General features: G+C 43.1%; 1 protein-coding gene and 1 long non-coding RNA gene across 4 annotated transcripts in view; one reads left to right on the top strand and one right to left on the bottom strand.

Moving 5' to 3' along the window:
- The window catches only part of INTS6 (integrator complex subunit 6), a 49,117-nt gene extending 35,455 nt beyond the window's left edge, over positions 1 to 13,662 (bottom strand). Inside the window, exons 1-3 of one of the 3 annotated variants that reach the window (XM_075851774.1) lie at positions 13,120 to 13,662; positions 12,877 to 12,954; positions 7,060 to 7,209 (exon numbers count right to left, since the gene is read on the bottom strand). In XM_075851774.1, the coding sequence (XP_075707889.1) occupies positions 7,060 to 7,209; positions 12,877 to 12,954; positions 13,120 to 13,230 (339 nt within the window). In that variant the 5' untranslated portion in view covers positions 13,231 to 13,662. The remainder of the gene's footprint in view (positions 1 to 7,059; positions 7,210 to 12,876; positions 12,955 to 13,119) is intronic. The other 2 variants (XM_075851775.1, XM_075851777.1) reach the window with 2 other exon arrangements.
- A 239-nt stretch (positions 13,663 to 13,901) lies between these two features.
- Positions 13,902 to 15,262, top strand: LOC142740625 (uncharacterized). Its single transcript, XR_012880821.1, has 2 exons — positions 13,902 to 14,214; positions 15,026 to 15,262. It is a non-coding gene; the product is annotated as an uncharacterized LOC142740625 (long non-coding RNA).
- Positions 15,263 to 20,554: the final 5,292 nt, after the last annotated feature.

Here is a 20,554-nt window from a genome sequence, read left to right as displayed (position 1 = left end):
ACAAATAATTTTAGTTCAAAAGTGTTTTTATTGTGCAAAAGTCGTAAAACATAAAAAAACCTCCACATATGTGGTATCGCCGTAATCGTACCGACCCATAGAATAAAGGTCACATGTTAATTACGTCGCACAGTGAACGACGTCAATTTAAAAACGCATAGAACAATGGCGGAATTTCAGTTTTTTTTATAATCCCCCCCCAAAAAGGTTAATAAAAGTTAATATAAAAATTATATGTACCCAAAAATGGTGCCATTAAAAAGCACAACTAATCCCGCAAAAAACAAGTCCTCATACAGCTATGTAGACGAAAAAATAAAAACGTTATAGCTCTTTGAATGCGACTATAGAAAAACGAATAAAATAGCTTGGTCATTAAGGCCTAAAATGGGCTGGTCACTAAGGGGTTAACAGAAAGGATGCCACTGTAGACTTTGCTGTTCTTGCCCTCAAAAATACCAGAAACCCAGACACTAGCATAAAGCTAAAGATAGAGGAGCCTGTGTCTTTATATCAAATAAACTGTTCTTCAGTATAGATTAGTACACCTTTGAGAAGACCACCTCTATATCCATATCAGATTTTCCGTTCTATCATATACTATGCATACTGGCCATCTTCTTTGGGAGGACCATCCCTCTAGAACAGTTTATCAACATTCCTAAGGCTTCATTCACATCTGCATTGGGACTCCATCGGAGCTTTCAGTCAGGGGACCCCATGAACTGAATACAAACAAAAACCATAGGTTTCCGTTTGCATCACCATTGATTTCAATGGTGACAAATCTGGTGCAAATGGTTTACGTTTGTCACCGTTGTTTAAGGCTTCCATCGTTTTGACGGAATCAAAACCCTAGTAGACTGCGCTATTCATTCCCTCAAAACGACAGAACCCTTAAACAACGGTGACAAATGGAAACCATTTGCACCGGATCCGTCACCATTGGTGATGCAATACCTATGGTTTCCATTCATGGGCTCCCCTGACGGAAAGCTTCGACGGAACCCATAAACGGAGTCCAAACACAGATGTGAACGAAGCCTAAGCAAAGTACCCCATCTCAAATAAACACCCCCCACTCCCGGGCTATGATCCTACACTATTGCTTATTTTACTTAACGACCCCTGATTAATATATCCGTCACAAGCGGGTCCTATTTCCTACTATATATACACATCATTGGGATCTTGTGGGTACTGCTACTGTGCCCACAAGATCAGCGGCAGGAGCAGGGCTGTTAAACACATCCATGGTCCTGCCACAACTGCCAGGATTGGAGAGGACTCAAATCCCGCCAGTTTAACCCCTTAGATGTCACGTTCAATAGTGACTGCAGCGTCTAAGGTGTTTGACAGAGGGAGGGGGCTCTGTCAGCCAATCGGCTACCTGCAACGCAATTGTGAGGTGCCGATGGGTTACTATAGCAGAGGTCCACCATCAGTAACTGTATTAGGCCATGCCAGATCCACACACTGACAGGCAGTAACGCTTTGGAATACTATGTATTCCAAAGCATTATGCAAGCTGCTTAAAGAGGCTGTCACCAGATTTTGCAACCCCTATCTGCTATTGCAGCAGATCGGCACTGCAATGTAGATTACAGTAACGTTTTTATTTTTAAAAAACGAGCATTTTTGGCCAAGTTATGACCATTTTTGTATTTATGCAAATGAGGCTTGCAAAAGTCCAAGTGGGTGTGTTTAAAAGTCCAAGTGGGCGTGTATTATGTGCGTACATCGGGGCGTTTTTAATACTTTTACTAGCTGGGCAATCTGAAGAGAAGTATCATCCACTTCTCTTCAGAACGCCCAGCTTCTGGCAGATCACGCTGTGTCGTCACTCACAGGTCCTGCATCGTGTCGGCCGCATCAGCACCAGAGGCTACAGATGATTCTGCAGCAGCATCGGCGTTAGCAGGTAAATCGATGTAGCTACTTACCTGCAAACGCTGATGCTGCTGCAGAATCAACTGTAGCCTCTGGTGCCGACACGATGCAGGACCTGTGAGTGACGTCACAGATCTGCACTGCCAGAAGCTGGGCGTTCTGAAGAGAAGTGGATGATACTTCTCGTCAGAACGCCCAGCTAGTAAAAGTAGTAAACACGCCCCGATGTACGCACATAATACACGCCCAGTTGGACTTTTACATTAAACACGCCCAGTTGTACTTTTGCAAGCCTCATTTGCATAAATACAAAAATGGTCATAACTTGGCCAAAAATGTTCGTTTTTTAAAAATAAAAACGTTACTGTAATCTACATTGCAGCGCCTATCTGCTGCAATAGCAGATAGGGGTTGCAAAATCTGGTGACAGAGCCTCTTTAAAGTCCCCTAGTGGTACATAAAAAAATAAAATAATGGAGTTTAATGAAGCTTACTAAAAATTCAAAAACTACCCCCCCCCAAAAAAATATTAAATAAAAAAAACTTTATTTTTTTCTTAAAAAAATGGCCTATTTAGAAAAAAAAACCACTAATACCGCCGCAATCGTAACGGCCCGTAGCACAAATTACCCAGTTGCCGCATCTTTTACGGCAAGTGTAGAAAAAACAAACAAAAAACAGTTGCGTTTTTTTTTTAAAAGTAGGATAGCTGATCAAAAAGTTAAATGTACCCCAAAACTGTGCCATTGAAAAATACAACATGCCTCGCAAAAAACTAGCCCTCATAAAAAAAGTTTTGGCTCTTGTAATGTAAGGATGAAAAAAAGGTTTGGTCATTAAAGCACAAACGGGCGTGATCGTTAAAAGGGGTTGTCCAGTACCTAAAAATTGATGGCCTATCCTCAGGATAGGCCATCAATAGCTCATGAATTGGGGTCAGACTCCCAGGACCACGATCAACTGTTTTGAAGGGGGTGCAGCAATCGTACGAGCGCTGCTTCCCCCTCATTTCTACTTGCTCATGGTCACTCGTCGACACGGATGTAGTGGCGATTCACAGGTATTGCCTTCTCCAATTGAAGTGAATGGGAGAATGCTGTAACACCTGTGAACCGCCGCTACATGTGTTTCGACGAGTCACGGTGAGCAAGTAGAGATGAAGGGGAAGCAGTTCTCGAACGAGCACTGCACCCCCTTCAAAAACAGCTGATCGGCAGGGGTCCCAGGAGGATAGGCCATCACTTTAAGGACTGGACTACCCCTTTAAGGAGTTAATGCACATGCCATTCCTCAGTAACCCCTAGAGGAATGGCATGTACCCTCTGGCATACACATACCATAGACTGAGCGCAGAGGCTCTAGAAGACCATTATTCAATGCAATTTTGGGATATCATCTTAAAGAGGTTTCAAAGGAGACCGCACAGAAAATCTGCAATGTGTGAATTAAGCCTTAGCGTTATGCAATTCTACCTAATATTCTATCACAGTCCTTCAAATGTCACACTTGCACATATCCAGGAAGCGGACATTGAGGAGTTATTTTGGGGGTCCTGAGCTGTCGAAACAAGTCTCTGATTGTTTTCCTGAAGAAAATTATGGATTTGTGAAACTAAGTCGTTGAGTCAACCATTAAAGTACAGTGCATCCACACGTAGCAGAATTTTTTTTTATAAATAAATCAGAACAGATTACATTACAATGAAAAATCTGCAGAGGATGAAATCCACATGAAACATTTGGCTGAGAATCCATAGCTGATTTGTGTCTGCCACAGCGAGTGTAATGACGGGGTAGGGAGACAGACAGGTGAGCCCTAATCAACCCGCCACTCAGTCCCTGCCTACTTGCAACGACCCGTCCTAGGCGACGGGGTACAACTGGGCGACGGTCCCTACGCTCAGTAAGTGCAAGACAGACAAACAGACAAGGGTACACAGAAGCTAGGGAAACGGGGCAGCTGCCCACAGAGACACCGTGAGCAACGAGAGTAGTGAACGAGCCGAGACAAACCAGGAGTGCACGAGGTACAAAACGCTGAGCAGGAGAGTGGTCAGAAAGCCAAGGTCAATAACAAGCAGAGGATCAGTAGTTCAAGCAGCAGCAGCAGAGCCAGGAAACAAGTAGAGCAGAATCACAGGCAAAGGAGGAACAGGAAAGGCAGGTATAAATAGACAGTGGGCAGGGAGTTAGCTCTGTCTGGCCAGGCTGTGATAGGCTCTCCCACTCCTAAGCCTGCCATCCTGAGTGGTGGAAGATGGAGTCAGTCTCACAGACATAGGAACAGGTGCAGACTGATTACCCACGGGTGTCGACACAGAAGCGGTGTCTGGCAAATCCTTTACAGCTAGCCTTGGCCATACAGGCTTCGAGCAGAGTTCTGCTTAAAATGAGGTTCTGGTAACAACTACTATATTTGGGAGGAGCACTACAGATTTTCCCTGAAATAATCTCTACAATGAACTCCAATACACAATATCTGGCAGCATTGTAATCTGCTAGTACTGACAAAGTAACTTCATTGTCTCAGGGCGTCTCACATGAGGAGACAAAGCTGAATCTTCAGTCTTTTGTGCTGCATTGCATCAGGTCTAATAGCTGCAACGAAAAACTTTGTATGAGAACTGCTGGGAGATCAGCTTTATTCACAGTTCCCTAAAACCTATATCATTTTTCTTTGCACATCTTTAATAAAAAAAACAAAAACGAAGAAAACCTAGAAAAAAATATTTCACTACAAGAACCAATTGATGACTGATTTGTACTATAACTAGAAAAGCTGATAAATCTATATCATGTGCACACTGAAGATCTTAAAAAAGTTACAATCAATTTATTCCCTGAACACAAAGCTCGTTCCAGAAAAAAAAAAAAAAAAGGGGGACGACTTCTGGTTAGAAGCTGCATCTGTACAAATTAACGATGAGTCACCATGTGTCTAACAGGAAGTTATATAGTAGCCATCTTGGATGAGGGCAAATAATTAACCCTGAAAGTAAGTATGTAGAGTACTATTATATGTTTAAGACCCTTCCACAAAACAGTTGTACTTTGCATGTCACAGCACTTATTTATCTTTAAACCCGTAGCCTTTTGCAATGACAGGGCAGGAACAATTGCAGATTATAACTTAGTAAAGGGTTGATCTCACATTTTCTTAAAGAGCTTCACGTTTGTTTGAATCATTTAACAAATAGTCTGTTAGCCATCGATCATGACTACTACCACTGTTAGCAGACTGCGGAGTCTTCACGCTAGAAAATAATATATAAAAAAAATAAATCTGTATTGGTCATTGACCCCTTTAAATGTGTAATTTGTGTCTGTCACAACCCCCGAATTACGTCCGAAATTACGACTTGAAAGCGTTGACAAACATCTGCCCATTGAAAGCAATGGGCTGACGTTTGTCTGTTCACACGAGGCGTATATTTACGCGTCGCTGTCAAAAGACGGCTCGGAAATAGACGCCCGCGCCAAAGAAGTGTCATGTCACTTCTTCAGACATAAATGGAGCAGTTTTCCATGGACAACCAGCTCCAGTTACGTCCGTAATGGACGCGGCGTTCAAGCGCCTGCACATGCCGTTACGGCTGAAATGACGGGGCCGTTTTCTCCTGAAAACAGCCCCGTCATTTCAGCCGTTACGGACGCTGCCGTGTGAACATACCCTCACCATACTCGTCAAATCAGTCCTGGACATCTATTTTATTCATTTCCATGACAAGCCCAAACGGTTGGTGCGGAGGATCTGATGTACATTTCCATCATTGCGGGCGAGGAGCGTCATTTATAAGTTAACGATCATGCCAATGATAAATCATATTATTGATCAATTTGCATTTTCACTGATCAATTATCGTTATAATCGCTCAGAAACTAACAATCTGTGATAACTGGCCAGTGTAAACAGGCCATTAGTCCTTTTTGTCATCCATTTTTCGTTGCATTTTTTGTATAAGGGTAAGATACAAACCGATTGCTACGGAAGTCCTGGGCCCCTTTAGAAGAACTTTTGAGTTTACGACTTCAATTTTTTGCAAGGAATAAATACATTTAGACAGTAGCAAAATTAGTGTAGAGGTTTTCAGACGAATATCCAATATTGAATAAAGTTACGATTCTTCATGTGAGCATTGGGAATTATGTGTTGGATTATTCTTACCTTAAAGCGAAGCTTGAGGTTAGGTCAGAAAAGGTTGATGCTTCAATACTTATGAAATAGTAGTAGCCACAAGAAAAGAAACCAAACTCCCCACAACCCAGCACGTGCAGGTAACTTGCTGCATTAATGTCACCTGTATTTGCAGGCCTTGAGCAGCAATAGAAGCCCTGCTCTATTCTCACTACACTCAATAGCGCAAGATTAATGTTCTCAAGTAAATTAACGCAATTGTCAGAGACTTAATTGATAGCATATCCTCAGTCACCGAAGTAGGATTACTGGGGCTCAGACCCCCAAGACCTCACCCACCAGTAGAACAAATGGGTTGTAGCAACCCCCGTCTATCCAGGTATGTTGTCTTGTGTTGGCTGTGCCGGATACCGCAGCTCCTTCCTTTTACTGATGGGTGGTGGTCCAATCTCCAGGATCCCCATTGATTGCCTGTCCTAAGAATCAATTAAATGTCCCAGACAACCCTTCTAGGGAACTAATGGTTTGCTAAGGGTAGATTAATGTGCCTGTTTATTTAACAAGAGACCAAATAAATCTACACATTTTAGGATGTACCTAAAATATATTTAGACAAAATTTATGTTGATTTTTATTTTCCTTGGGGGGGGGGGGGGGGGGAGGGTTCGAATGCTCTGGCATTCAAACTGCTTTAACAAAAAAGGGGTTAGTGTTGCCCATGGCAACCAGATAACAGCTTTTAAAGGGTGTACAGTATGTCAAGTGAGAGTTCTTAAATTTATTTTTTTGCACTATATTAAAACCTTACGGTAACTACATGTTAAGGTTTTTCTTGTTGCAAGAAACCTGTCATATTATAGACTTAAATGAATTTCTACCAGCATGAAATTCTAAGATATTCCCCTCTTAACCCCTGACCTTTTCTGTAGGAATGGCACTTGCCTATGAAAACCGATGCAAGTTAAGTGTCAAAATATTAATGATACAATAATCATGAACGAAGGAAAGCGTTTTCCTTCCCATGTTCCGACCTACCTGTCCATAGTTGTCTATGCCAGTTACTAATCTATTTAAATTTAACAAATCAAAGGACGTCCTTAGGGCTTGACCAAGACTGGTGAGTCCAACTGCTTGAAGATTTTTTAACTCATTCATAAAAGTAGCGTGATTTTCTTTCCATCCAGCCTGTGAAGAAAGTAAAGGATACGTACTCTTCAAACTCTGCAAAAGAACCAAGTGCTAATATCCTCCAAGCAATAAATTCAGCCAGGTTCACACTAGAGTTTGTTTTCAGTAGGTTTTTTTTGTTAAGGTGCCCATACACAAGAACCCGCCGCTTTCAGCAGGACAGGCCAACTATAAGGCTAGGGCTACCAGGCAACTTTGGCTGCAAACAGGTCGCACGGCCAAAGATTACACGCTGGGGAAGGTAGTATCGAAAGTAATGAAAGTCAATGTTCCTGTGCTGCGACCCAACAATCGTAAGAAATCGAAAACTGATGGACTTCTTGCGACTGCCAGTGGCAGACATCTGCAGGTCGCGATCGGGCCACAATAACTCACGTGCAGTCCACGCAGGGGCATGCCACCATCATTGGCTGTGCAACCGGTGTTTCAGCCAAAGGCACCGTACCGTGTAGCCCGAACCTAAAATGTGAATGAGAGATACCGCACTTTCCCCTGATGCCAGATAAGCAGCTGCCTGAGGAGCCTAACAATGGCTTATCCTCTCTTCCCATTAAAATAAACACGTATGCTAAGCCAAGGAGAAGTTGGGTGAAATAACGGTCGACCAAAATGAGCATTCGACCACCAGTTATTTCATGTGTATGGCCACCATTAATTCTGCAACGGACGTCAATTCAATCAGCTTAAATTAATCCTCTGTCCATTGACTTCAAGGATAAAAGAAAAAAATAAATTGTGACAGAGCTGATAAAAACTGATTTGATTCTGCCTCAGTTTGCATTCTATAAAAATAAAAAAAAAATTATCTGTTGACCGATTTCATGACTAGTATTTTTCTAAAAACACAGGTGTGAACCCAGCCTTAGAGAGCAATGGAGTAATAAGTGCCAATTTATGAACAAGTTCATTTCACACAATATATTCATAACAAAAGTTTGGACATTTCCAGGATAGCGATGTGTTTATGATACTTACTACAACTTACCAACGTTCAGGTCATCTTCACATTCCACAAAAAACATTGCTTATTTTCGGCTTCCTTTTTTTTATTAAATGGACATGATCATGGGGGTCCAGGTGCTGAGACTCCCACAGATAGCTAGATAGAAGATGCAGAAGTGCTTGTATAAAAGCAGCGTACCGTCTAATAGAAAGCCTGCTGACCATATGTGGCTAGCCTCTCCCAGGCGAGAAAAATACAAAAAAAAAAAATAGAGACAATATGAAAGCCAAGAGGGCACAGCCAAGTGCTTCTGAGAATCTCAGCACCCACATACATACCAATCAGAACTTATGACACGTCAAAAGTTTTTTTTTTTTTTTTAAACCTTGAATAGGAGCAGAGCTGCCGTACAGCCGCTACACAGTGGTCAGAGCCATTTGTTTTCAGCGCTGACCACCACATAACTTCTGGTGCCAGGAGGCAGCCGAAACAGCTAATCCAAACAGGGTCCGGGTGTCTGACTCCCACCAAACGTATACTAATGACCTGTCCTCTAGCTTGGATTTGTCTCAATTACATATGAGACTCCACATAAGAAAGGAGATTTTAGATGTTTACACCTCTCATTACCCATTACAGGACATTGAAAATTGTAGGACTTTTTTTTTTAGTTAAGAAACTATTTCAATGCAATTGAAAAACGGACGGGCGCTCCTTGAAGGGGGTTCTGAACTTGCCAGGTTTCTAATATAGTCTTTTATACATTACATGGACAGTTTAGGGATTTTCCATGTGTGCCGGATTAACACTTTTCCAAGTTATTTCTGAATATTACACACCACAAAAAGGTTCATGTCTGTACCTTATTTATACAAATTAATTTGCTTGTTTCTTCAGTAGGGCTAAAGTGAACAAAACTTATTACAAGCTTTTTTTCATATTGGCCCTGACTTTACAGCCAGTTGTTTGTGGGCCAAAAGATGGGCATTAAATGGAGGTGGTTCTAGCAAGGCTTTCCGCTCGATTGTGGTTTCTTTTTAAAGAGGCTGGAGGGACACCCTTACATTTAGCCTCTAGAGGATTACTAATGTAAGGCACTGATGTTGGGCAATAATGCCTGGCTCGTGGTTGGCATTCCAATTCATCCTGGAGGCATTTGCCATGCTAAACAGGAAAGAGCAACTCCCCAACGGTCGCCACAAAGCTGGAGGCACGCAATGCAGCAGCACACACGGACATCGTAGAGAAACGAGATTTATTTTCACTGGAACCTAGGGGTCCCAAAGTCCCGTTTACCTCCAACAAACCTACAGTAGGATATAGTAGTGCAGAAATTTCTAACAAAGACTTGTTCGAAAGATGGCGTTCTAGGAAGGGGCCATGTTGTCACTGAGCTCTTCATTTTTGTTAGAGAAGGGTGGTAGCTGTAAAGGCAAAAATGGCAAGGGTCTAGGTAAATATGGCGCAACTCGTTAGCTATGTTAGGCTTCATTTATAACAGAAACCGCGACTTAGTGCAAAATGTGTTGCGTGACTGATACCGGCGGCACCAGACGAACCCTATTGGCTTAAAAACTGATCCATAGGGTTCCACTGAGATGTCCATTGTTTTGATGGGAGAAATAGCAATGCAGGCTTTATTTATTCTGCCTCTATTGACAGAACCTGTCCAACGCAGATGTTAACATTTCCCTTCCTTGTGCCACCTCATGGCTAGGGAGTGTATATACAAAAATAGCATGTCTAATACATTTTAATTGTATATTTTTTTTAGCCATGCCTTTTTTCTAGACAGTTATCAAATCGGTCAAGCGAGGTAGAAGTATCGAAAACAGAAATTCTGAGCACGTCGGGTGCAATCCGTGACTGAATTGTGGTGCAGCAAAATGCATGTACAAGCTTTTTCCGGTTCGTCTTCTTGCTACCACTATGACTACATGCAAATATACCCCACTAGGGCAGAGTTTGTTCTTTCTTTACAACCATAGCGGTCAATGAAAAAATAAAACTGAATAAAATAAAAAGTATCCATTAAAAAAATTACTGATCCTTTTTGACTTTTCTGACAATTACATAATGACCAATAGAGCTAGCGGTGCTGACAATCTATCGTATAGACAGTGCTCAATAACTGCTGTGCATCTGACAATCTATAGGGCGTAATCCCACATTGCAGTCAGCTTTTTTTGCTTGAATATTGACGAAAAATCACGGTTTTACAAATAAAAAAAGTGCGCAGCAAAAACGTTATATGACCGTGACGTGTAAAATGCAACCTTAAATGGTCTGCTTTTACTACTAGGCTCCTAGCTGGTGGACAGGCAGTCACCGAACATTTTCCCTCAGCACCTATGGATGAAGCGCTATTAAAAGGCTGCAGTCTGCCACACTCTTAAGAGTCAAAAATACAGGAACCCGGATAGGGCCCAATTAAGAGGGTCCGTCTGGATTTGCAATTATCCAAATAAAAATGGACCCAGCACAGCTGTAATGGCTTAGTTTAAACCATGACACTAGTGTATTTATTAAACCCATAGCAGAGTATAAGTGAGGACGTTGCCTATAGCAACCAATTCACCATTTTATTTTCCACAGATGAAAACTGACACCCGATTCGATGCAATAGGCATCTCCCCCACTTTTTTTTTTTTACATTCATTGTCAGTTCTCCCCTATTTTAAAATCCAGTTCCTATCTCACGGATACCAGAGAACGCAACGGCTGTGGGAGAGGCCGCATTTGTTTATGCAAAATTGCCCATACAGACAAAACGAAACCAAAGCTTCAAAACCTAATTTTAAAGGGGAAATCTACCTTCTTCTCTGTTCACACTTGCGTCACGATTTCCACTTCTTACAGAAGCCAAGATGGTTATTGTTATGATCCGTCATGATGACTGATCAGTTTTTTCCTTCATTGACTATAAAACATCAGTCATGCTTCCAGCAAGTATAATTTTTTTTTCTGGATATACCACTGCAGCATGCTCTGCTATTCTGGCTCTGCTAACATCTGCGTTTTGGTTTTCCGTTCTGCTCCGTCATAGGTGCAAAACAGAAAAACTGAGCAGTCTGATCCATTGCATGACGTAAACCAATAGCACCTGACGGAACCCGTTGACTTTAATGGATTCCATTGAGTTTCCACCATGGTGTCGGTCGTTTTACTGGAAAAAATAGAGCAGCACGTTACGCTGTTTTGTCCAGCAAGAATGACGGAATAGGCAACGGTGGCCCCTAATGGAGCCTCTGACCGTCAAGCAATTGAAGCCTAATGGAAAAGAACCAACGAAGCCTGAATTAAAGTGTAGCTAAACGTTTGACAAACTTCTGACATGTCATAATGACATGTCAGAAGTTTGTAGTGGTGGGGGTCCAAGCACAGAGACCCCCACCAATCGCTAGAACGAAGCAGCTGTAGCGTTCATGTGAGCGCTCAGCTGCTTCGTTTCTGTTCGGCTTTTTCCGGAAATAAATGTATCGTGTGCGGACTCAATAGAAAGTCTGAGCCCGTGCTCCGATACATCGGCTTTCCGGAAAAAGCCGAACAGAAACAAAGCAGCTGAGCGCTCACATGAACGCTTCAGCTGCTTCGTTCTAGCGATTGGTGGGGGGTCTCCGTGCTCGGACCCCCACCAATCCAAACTTCTGACATGTCACTATGACATGTCAGAAGTTTGTCGAACATACAGCTAGACTAACTTTTGGTTTATCCCTGCAATATGCCATCAGGGAGTTTTAAGTGTATCTAAAAGTTTGACAAACTTCTGACAGGTCATAGTGACCTGTCAGACGTTTTGATTGCTGGTGTTTCCGAGCACTGAGACCCCCCACCAACCACTAAAATGAAGCGGCAGAAGCGCTCAGCTTAGTTTCTGTTCGCCTTTTTCCGGAAAGCCGATGTATCGGAGTACGGGATCATAGACTTTCTATTGAGTCCGTATTCCGATACATTGATCTCCGGAAAAAGCCGAACAGCTCAGCACTCACAAGAGCACTTCTCGCGATTGGTGGGTGTCTCAGTGCTGGGAAGAAGACACGTCAGAAGTTTGTCAAATGTGTAGTTACCCTTTAATCTGTGAGCTCAGATCACCAATTCCCAAACAGGAACGTGCTATAAAAACCCATAAAGTGCCTGAACCCTATCGGAGCTAGTCACAGGCTGCAACCTCTACGATATGGGGGCTTTATGAGAGCTTATGTCCATTCAAGTGGGATTCCCCCCCCCCAACACTTTATATCAGATGGTTAGAGCGCTCATTGTTAGTGACATTTCCTTACACCTAGAGATGATCTATAACATTACTTCCCAGCAGCCTCATCCTGAATATGTAACAAGTCACCCCCATGACTACAGTGACAAGTTATTAGGGTCAGACTAAGCCAACTACACAAAGGGAAGAGAAGGAAGAAAGAAGCAGACATTGTTTGTGGTTTACATCCAGGGCCTCAGGAGTGTAATGAGCCCAGTACTCCAGGGCCTGAACCCAGCAATGTAAACTCCCCCCCGGGAATGTCACTTATAACTTGTATCCACATCTCCCACAGTTCATTGCAGCTGAGCTGGAGGGGAGGGGGCGGCGGGGGATGTCGGCCATGTTCCTGTCAGCTCCTAAGTGTAGCTGTGTGTGCTCACCCTGAATGCCAGGACTGACCCGGGCACAGCACAGGGCACACACAGAGGCAGGAAGTAGTGATGATGCATCATGGCGAGCGCTTTACCTTGATCCCATAAGGAGGCTCCTCCAGAGTGACCAGCATGTACCTGTCTCCTCTGCTAGCAGGATCCCGAGATCTGAGCTGGGAAACAGAGAGATGGGGATGAGTACAAGGAGGGAGAGGACATACGAAGAGAAGCGGCTGCACTTCCTGAGGGGAGAGGAGAGCCCCCTTTAGTGTGACACGGGGAGCTACTGCACTCTCGCTTGCCTGCAGGGGGCGCTGCTCACTGACAGGGTACTATACCTTCATGAAAGTCTCTACAGCGCCTTTTGCTATGTCCAGGTATGTGGTGCCCAGGTAGGTGCGCTGGTTCATGGAAGCGGACGTATCTAGCAGGAAAAGTAAAATGGGCATAGTGCTGCTGCTACATGGGCTGTCCCATTCACGGAGGCCAACGAGAGGAACACAGGAGATAAGCGACTTGAGGAGGTGAGGAGCCTCCCTGACACTACGCAATGTGTCTCCTCCACAGCAACACCATGTCCTCTTTGTGTGACAGTCTGTGGCCCCGGGCTCCTGTGGGAGGCTGCCTAGAAGGGGTTAATTATAGTGGTGGCCTCTTATACTCTAAAGGTAACCCCGTGTCGCCGCCTATGGCTTGGTGTTCTGTTTGTGGGTGCTGCACTGGCTGGTTTATGGCCCCTTCCCCGGTTGGATGTGACAGAAGTTTGAATGAGTTCAGCACTACTTCTCCTCTCGCAGGCTCTGTCTCCCTCTACTGAGCGCTTCCTTTCGCACTCGCAGCTTTTAAGGCGAGCAGGAGGGGTTCTAGAGATTCTAGTACGTCTCCGTCACTGGCCACGTGATAGAGGACCAGGCGCTCTTATTGGTAGTCGTGCTGCGCCTACTTAGCATATTCATGAGCAGTCGGCTTCAGTCTGAGAGCGTGTTCTAGTGTTAACTCATTCTGTTGCTGCGCATGCGTACCTGCCCATCACAAAGATAGGACTCTACCCGGTACGAAAGTGTTAAACGAGCGCGCGTTGTGTGGGGAGGAGCTTAACGCGTCTCTGGATGGGCGGGAAGGTTATCGTCGCGAGCGCGCATGAGAGGGAGCGCGAGTCTATAACGGGCGTCGTCGTTAGTGATTTTCCCTCAGTCGTCAGCAGAGGAGCGGTGGCAGGGGATGTGGCGCTGTGTGCTTGCACGAAACGATTCTATAAAAGCCTCTACGTTCTTTCTTATTTCCACGGATTCCGGTGCTAGTGTAGAAGAGGTTATCTGAGGCAGAATGACTCGCGGGACGAGCTGTCTTTGTTTTGTCCTTGACCGGGCACATACCTGCCCTTCTAGGGCCTCGTTTGATATTATCTCTAATGGATGTCTGAGTCATTCGGGGTAGGTTAGAGTCTAGTTTGAGCTCCAAATAAAGTGTCGCAGTCAGACGAACGTTATTAATTTTGTTGCTGAAACATCCCGGCATTGACCATATAAATGTATTCAGGCCCCGGGGGGAGGGGGAGAAAATGTTTGCATTGCCTCACTTAATTCCCGGTTGCACGTTAATGCCATGAATATAGCGCTGAGTAGTGAGCGTGTCCGATAACCTGATGAGATGGTTTCTCTTGGTCCGCAGTGAAGCGCAGATTATCGGCCGATTTATTATTGTGGCGTATGGCAGAGTAGCATTTGATAATTAAGTGTCTTTCCTGTCATTTCAGCCCTCGTGTTCGTTCTGAGGTGTCTGCCCGGGGAGGGGGGTCTGCGCCCGAGGGATAGCGATCAGTTAACCATTATTAGAAGGGTGGCATTGCATCGTGCCCTCCTGAGTAGTGAGATACGGTGGGTAGACACCAGTCAGTCACCTGCCCTCATTCACAACTGTATAAAGTAACATCACTCCACTTACCCCCCACTACCACCACTCGTGTGGAACTACAAGTCCCATCATGCTCAGGGAGTTGGTATTCTGATATTTCTCAGCAGACGCAGAACTGAAGGTTACATAATGCATAAAGCAAGACGGGGGATTCATGTTTATCTGCTGGGTTCCTCTGGATTTTGATGCCATATTTTCAGACATCTCTGACGAGGACTCAGAAATTTAAAAAAAAATAATGTCCATGGCCTATTTGTGTTTAACGTTCTGGCGCAGATTTCGTGCCAAACTCCTATATGAACTGCACTTTTCTTTGTGCTGTATTAATAGAGTGCAAGTGAGTGCTGAACAGGCAGTGACACCAGACATGGGAGTAGAGAGAACATCAAACCCCACCCAAGTGTGAGGTCATGTTTACTAAGGAACTTCTAGTCCTGGATCCGCTTGAGTAACGTGTTTCTGCTATGATAACATATCTAGCCTATGATTTAAAGGAACAGTGTCACGAAAAAAACATTTTTTTACATCAGTTTGATGTTAGTGTTTTATTAAAAACTTTTATATTTATTTAAGCGTTTGTGTTTTACTTTTTTTTATTTTTACACTTTTTCTTCCCTATGGGGGCTGCCATTTTTTTTCCCCATTTCTGTATGTGTCGATTAACGACACATACAGACATGGAATACGGCAGCTACAGTCCCATAGTGAATGCGAATGGGGCCCGTTCCATCCACTATGCTGTACGCCGTCTGCGTGGGAACGGCGCATGCGCCGCTCCCACACAGTCCAAGTTGAACTGCGCCGTCCGGCGCCATTTTCCTGTAGATCGGAAGTCGCGGCCGGACAGTAAGATTACTACTTCCGGTTGCGGTTTCCGGACTTGTGCACTTGGAGCAGGGGTAGCAGACGGACCGAAGGGAGCGGCGACTGGAGCAGGTAAGTTATTTCTGTGTATGTAAGTGTTTTGCTGTGTGTTTACTACTGTATGTAAACCTACTACACTGTGTGTTAGCTCAAAAAATGGCGACACACAGTGTAGGAGGTTTGACCGTTTCCCTCGTTTCTCCCGGCACTAGCCAGGATAAAGGAGGGGGGGATTCTGGGAGCTCACTAGAGCGAGTGAGTTTTCCCAAATTTTGCAGCATAAAGCTTTACCACATGCAATGCTGCAATTTTGGGAATTGCTCCATCTAGTGACCAGTGCTGGGAAATATAAATTAGAATCTAATTTATAATATTTCCTGACTCGTGAAAAACATAAAAAAAATTAGAACAATGTTTAATCACCTACACACTAATTGTTTAACTAAAAAAAAAAAAATTTTTTCTAGCAACACATTCCCTTTAACCCCTTAAATCTGACGTGTCCCTTTATGTGGTAATAACTCCGGAATGCTTTTGCCTATCCAAGTGATTCTGAGATTGTTTTCTCGTGACATATTGTACTTCAATTTAGTGAAAAAATTTGGTCGATATATTCAATATTTTTGTGTGAAAAACACCAAAATTTAGAGAAAATTTGCAAAAAATTAGCATTTTCTAAATTCAAATGTATCTGCTTGTAAGACAGATAGTTATACCACACAAAATAGTTACTAGTTAACATCCTCCATATGTCTACTTTAGATTGGCATCGTTTTTTGAACATCCTTTTATTTTTCTAGGACGTTACAAGGCTTATAAGTTTAGCAGCAATTTCTTACATTTTCAAGAAAATTTCAAAAGCCTATTTTTTTAGGGACCAGTTCAGTTCTGAAGTGACTTTGAGGGCCTTATATATTAGGAACCCCCACAAATCACCCCATTTTAAAAACTGTACCCCTTAAAGTACTCAAAACAACATTTAGAAAGTTTCTTAACCCTTTATGCGTTTCACAGGAATTAAAGCAAAGTGGAAGGGAAATTTGCAAATTTCATTTTTTTTTTTTGCAGAAATTCAATTTTAATCCATTTTTCCTGTAATACTGAACGTTTTTACCAGAGAAACACAACTGAATATTTATTGCCCTGATTCTGAAGTTTTTAGAAATATCCCACATGTGGCCCTAGTGCGATACGGGTCTGAAACAAAAGCCCCAGAAGCAAAGGAGCACCTAGTGGATTTTTGGGCCTTCCTTTTCTTAAATTATATTTCAGGCACCATGTCAGGTTAGAAGAGGTCATGTGGTGCCGAAACAAAGGAAACCCCCCAAAAGTGACTCCATTTGGGAAACTATACCCTTTGAGGAATTCATCTAGGGGTGTAGTGAGCATTTTGACCCCACAGGTGTTTCATAGATTTCATTGGAATTGGGCAGTGAAAATGAAAAATTACATTATTTTCCAATAAGATGTAGCTTTACCTCAAAATTATTATTTTTTTCAACAAATAAATGAGGAAAAGCACTCCAACATTTGTAAAGCAACTTCTCCAGAGTACGGAAATACCCAACATGTGGTTATAAACTGTTGTTTGGGCAAGCGGCAGGACTCGGAAGGGAAGGCACGCCATTTAGCTTTTGGAGCGCTGATTTTGCTGGATTCAATTCTCTGCACCATGTCGCATTTGTAAAGCTCCTAAGGTACCAGAACAGTGGAAACTCCCCAAAAGTGACTCCATTTAGGAAACGACACCCCTTGAGGAATTCATCTAGGGGTGTAGTGAGCATTTTGACCCCACAGGTGTTTCATAGATTTCATTAGAATTCGGTAGTGAAAGTGAAAAATTACATTATTTTCCAATAAGATGTAGCTTTACCTCAAAATTTTTATTTTTTCCAAGAAATAAATGATGAAAAGCACCCCAACATTTGTAAAGCAACTTCTCCAGAGTACGGAAATACCCAACATGTGGTCATAAATGGCTGTTTGGGGAAGCGGCAGGACTCAGAAGGGAAGGCACGCCATTTAGCTTTTGGAGTACAGATTTTGCTGGTTTGATTTCTCTGCACCATGTCGCATTTGTAAAGCTCCTAAAGGTACCAGTACAATGGAAACCCCCCAAAAGTGACTCCATTTGGGAAACTACACCCCTAGAGGAATTCAACTAGGGGTGTAGTGAGCATTTTGACCCCCCAGGTGTTTCATAGATTTCATTAGAATTGGGCAGTAAACATGAAAAATTTCATTTTTTTCCACTAAGACATAGCTTTAGGTAAAAATGTTTCATTTTCTCATCAAATAAAGGAGAAAAATCACCATAACATTTGTAAAGCAACTTCTCCAGAGTACGGAAATACCCCATATGTGGTAATAAAGTACTGTATGAATACACATCAGGGCTCAGAAGGGAAGGCGCGCCATTTGGCTTTTGGAGAGCAGATTTTGCTGGATTGGTTTTTCTGCGCCATGTCGCTTTTGCAAAGCCCCTTAGGTAGCAGTACAGTGGAAACTACCCAAAAGTGACTCCATTTGGCAAACTACACCCATTGAGGAATTCATCTAGGGGTGTAGTGAGCATTTTGACCCCACATGTGTCTCATATTTTATTAGAAATGGTCAGTGAAAATGAAAAATTACATTATTTTCCAATAAGACACAGCATTAGTTACAATTTTTTCATTTTCTCAACAAATAAAGGAGAAAAAGCACCGTAACATTTGTAAAGCAACTTCTTCAGAGTAGGGAAATACCCCACATGTGGTCATAAACTGCTATTTGGACACACCTCAAGGCTCTAAAGGGAAGGAGCGCCATTTAGTATTTGGAGTGGAGATTTTATAAGATTCGTTTTTTGACACCATGCTGCATTGAGCTATAGTACCAGTACAGTGGTACCCCCGAAAAATTACCCCATTTTGGAAACTAGATCCCTCAAAGAATTGATCTAGGGGTGTAGTGAGCATTTTGACCGCACAAGTGTTTTGCAAAAATGAGTAAACAATAGATGTTGCAGATTGAAAATTGCTGTTTTCCACAGATATGCCATTTCAGTGGCCAATGAGTTGTGCCCAGCTTGTACCACCGTAGACACACATCCCATAAATTGTTAAGCGGGTTCTCCAGAATACCTCATATGTGGTATCAGGGCATATGTAAGCTGTGAGGAGTACATCAGGGTATATGTAATATGTGCGGGTACATCAGGATATATGTAAACTGTGCGGAGTACATCAGGGTATATGTAATATGTGCGGAGTACATCAGGATATATGTAAACTATGGAGTACATCAGGATATATGTAAGCTGTGCGGAGTACATCAGGGTATATGTAAGCTGGGCGGAGTACATCAGGGTATATGTAAGCTGTGAGGAGTACATCAGGGTATATGTTAACTATGGAGTACATCAGGATATATGTAAGCTGGGCGGAGTACATCAGGGTATATGTAAGCTGGGCGGAGTACATCAGGGTATATGTAATATGTGAGGAGTACATCAGGGTATATGTAAGCTGTGAGGAGTACATCAGGGTATAGGTAATCTGTGCGGAGAACATCAGGGTATATGTAATATGTGAGGAGTACATCAGGATATATGTAATCTGTGCGGAGTACATCAGGGTATATGTAAGCTGGGCGGAGTATATCAGGGTATATGTAAGCTGGGCGGAGTACATCAGGGTATATGTAAGCTGGGCGGAGTACATCAGGGTATATGTAAGCTGTGAGGAGTACATCAGGGTATATGTAATCTGTGCGGAGAACATCAGGGTATATGTAACATGTGAGGAGTACATCAGGGTATATGTAAGCTGTGCGGAGTACATCAGGGTGTATGTAAGCTGTGAGGAGAACATCAGGGTACATGTAACATGTGAGGAGTACATCAGGCTATATGTAATATGTGCGGAGAACATCAGGGTATATGTAAGCTGTGCGAAGTACATCAGTGTATATGTGCGGAGAACATCGGTATATGTAAGCTGTGCGGAGTACATCAGGGTATATGTAAGCTGTGCGGAGTACATCAGGGTATATGTAACATGTGAGGAGTACATCAGGGTATATGTAATATGTGCGGAGAACATCAGGGTATATGTAAGCTGTGCGAAGTACATCAGTGTATATGTAAGCTGTGAGGAGTACATCAGGGTACATGTAAGCTGTGCGGAGTACACCAGGGTATATGTAAGCTGTGCGAAGTACATCAGGGTATATGTAATCTGTGCGAAGTACATCAGGGTATATGTAAACTGTGCGGGGTACATCAGGGTATATGTAATCTGTGCGGAGAACATCAGGGTATATGGAAGCTTGGCGGAGTGCATCAAGGCATATGTAAGCTGTGCGAAGTACATCAGGGTATATGTAAGCTGTGCGGGTACATCAGGGTATATGTAAGCTGTGCGGGTACATCAGGGTATATGTAAGCTGTGAGGAGTTCATCAGGGTATATGTTAGCTGGGCGGAGTGTATCAGGGTATATGTAAGCTGGGCGGAGTACATCAGGATATATGTAAGCTAGGCGGAGTACATCAGGGTATATGTAAGCTGTGCGGGTACATCAGGGTATATGTAAGCTGTGAGGAGTACATCAGGGTATATGTTAGCTGGGCGGAGTGTATCAGGGTATATGTAAGCTGGGCGGAGTACATCAGGGTATATGTAAGCTAGGCGGAGTACATCGGGGTATATGTAAGCTTGGCGGAGTGCAACAGGTCATAATAGGATGATGTAATAATGGGGAGAATGAATAATCCATGGATTGATGTGGTCGCTTTGAACCAATCCTTTATACACAGGCCGGGATAATTGGGTATTATACAAAATATCTGCGCTCCAGTGTTGCCTTATATTTTACTTCTTCACTAGCCCTATAAGCCGCACAAGGCCCTAAAGTTTCCTCATCACCGCTGTGTCCATGGGGTCCACCTGGGGGGTCCAGCAAATGACAATGTGGGGTATTTAGTGAAATTCTACTGGACGTAAAAATGAGTC

The sequence above is a fragment of the Rhinoderma darwinii genome, chromosome 2 (genome assembly GCF_050947455.1).
Source record: "Rhinoderma darwinii isolate aRhiDar2 chromosome 2, aRhiDar2.hap1, whole genome shotgun sequence".
Lineage (NCBI taxonomy): Eukaryota > Metazoa > Chordata > Amphibia > Anura > Rhinodermatidae > Rhinoderma > Rhinoderma darwinii.
Note: the sequence above shows the minus strand (reverse complement) of the source record. Positions and strands in the feature narration are given on the sequence as shown.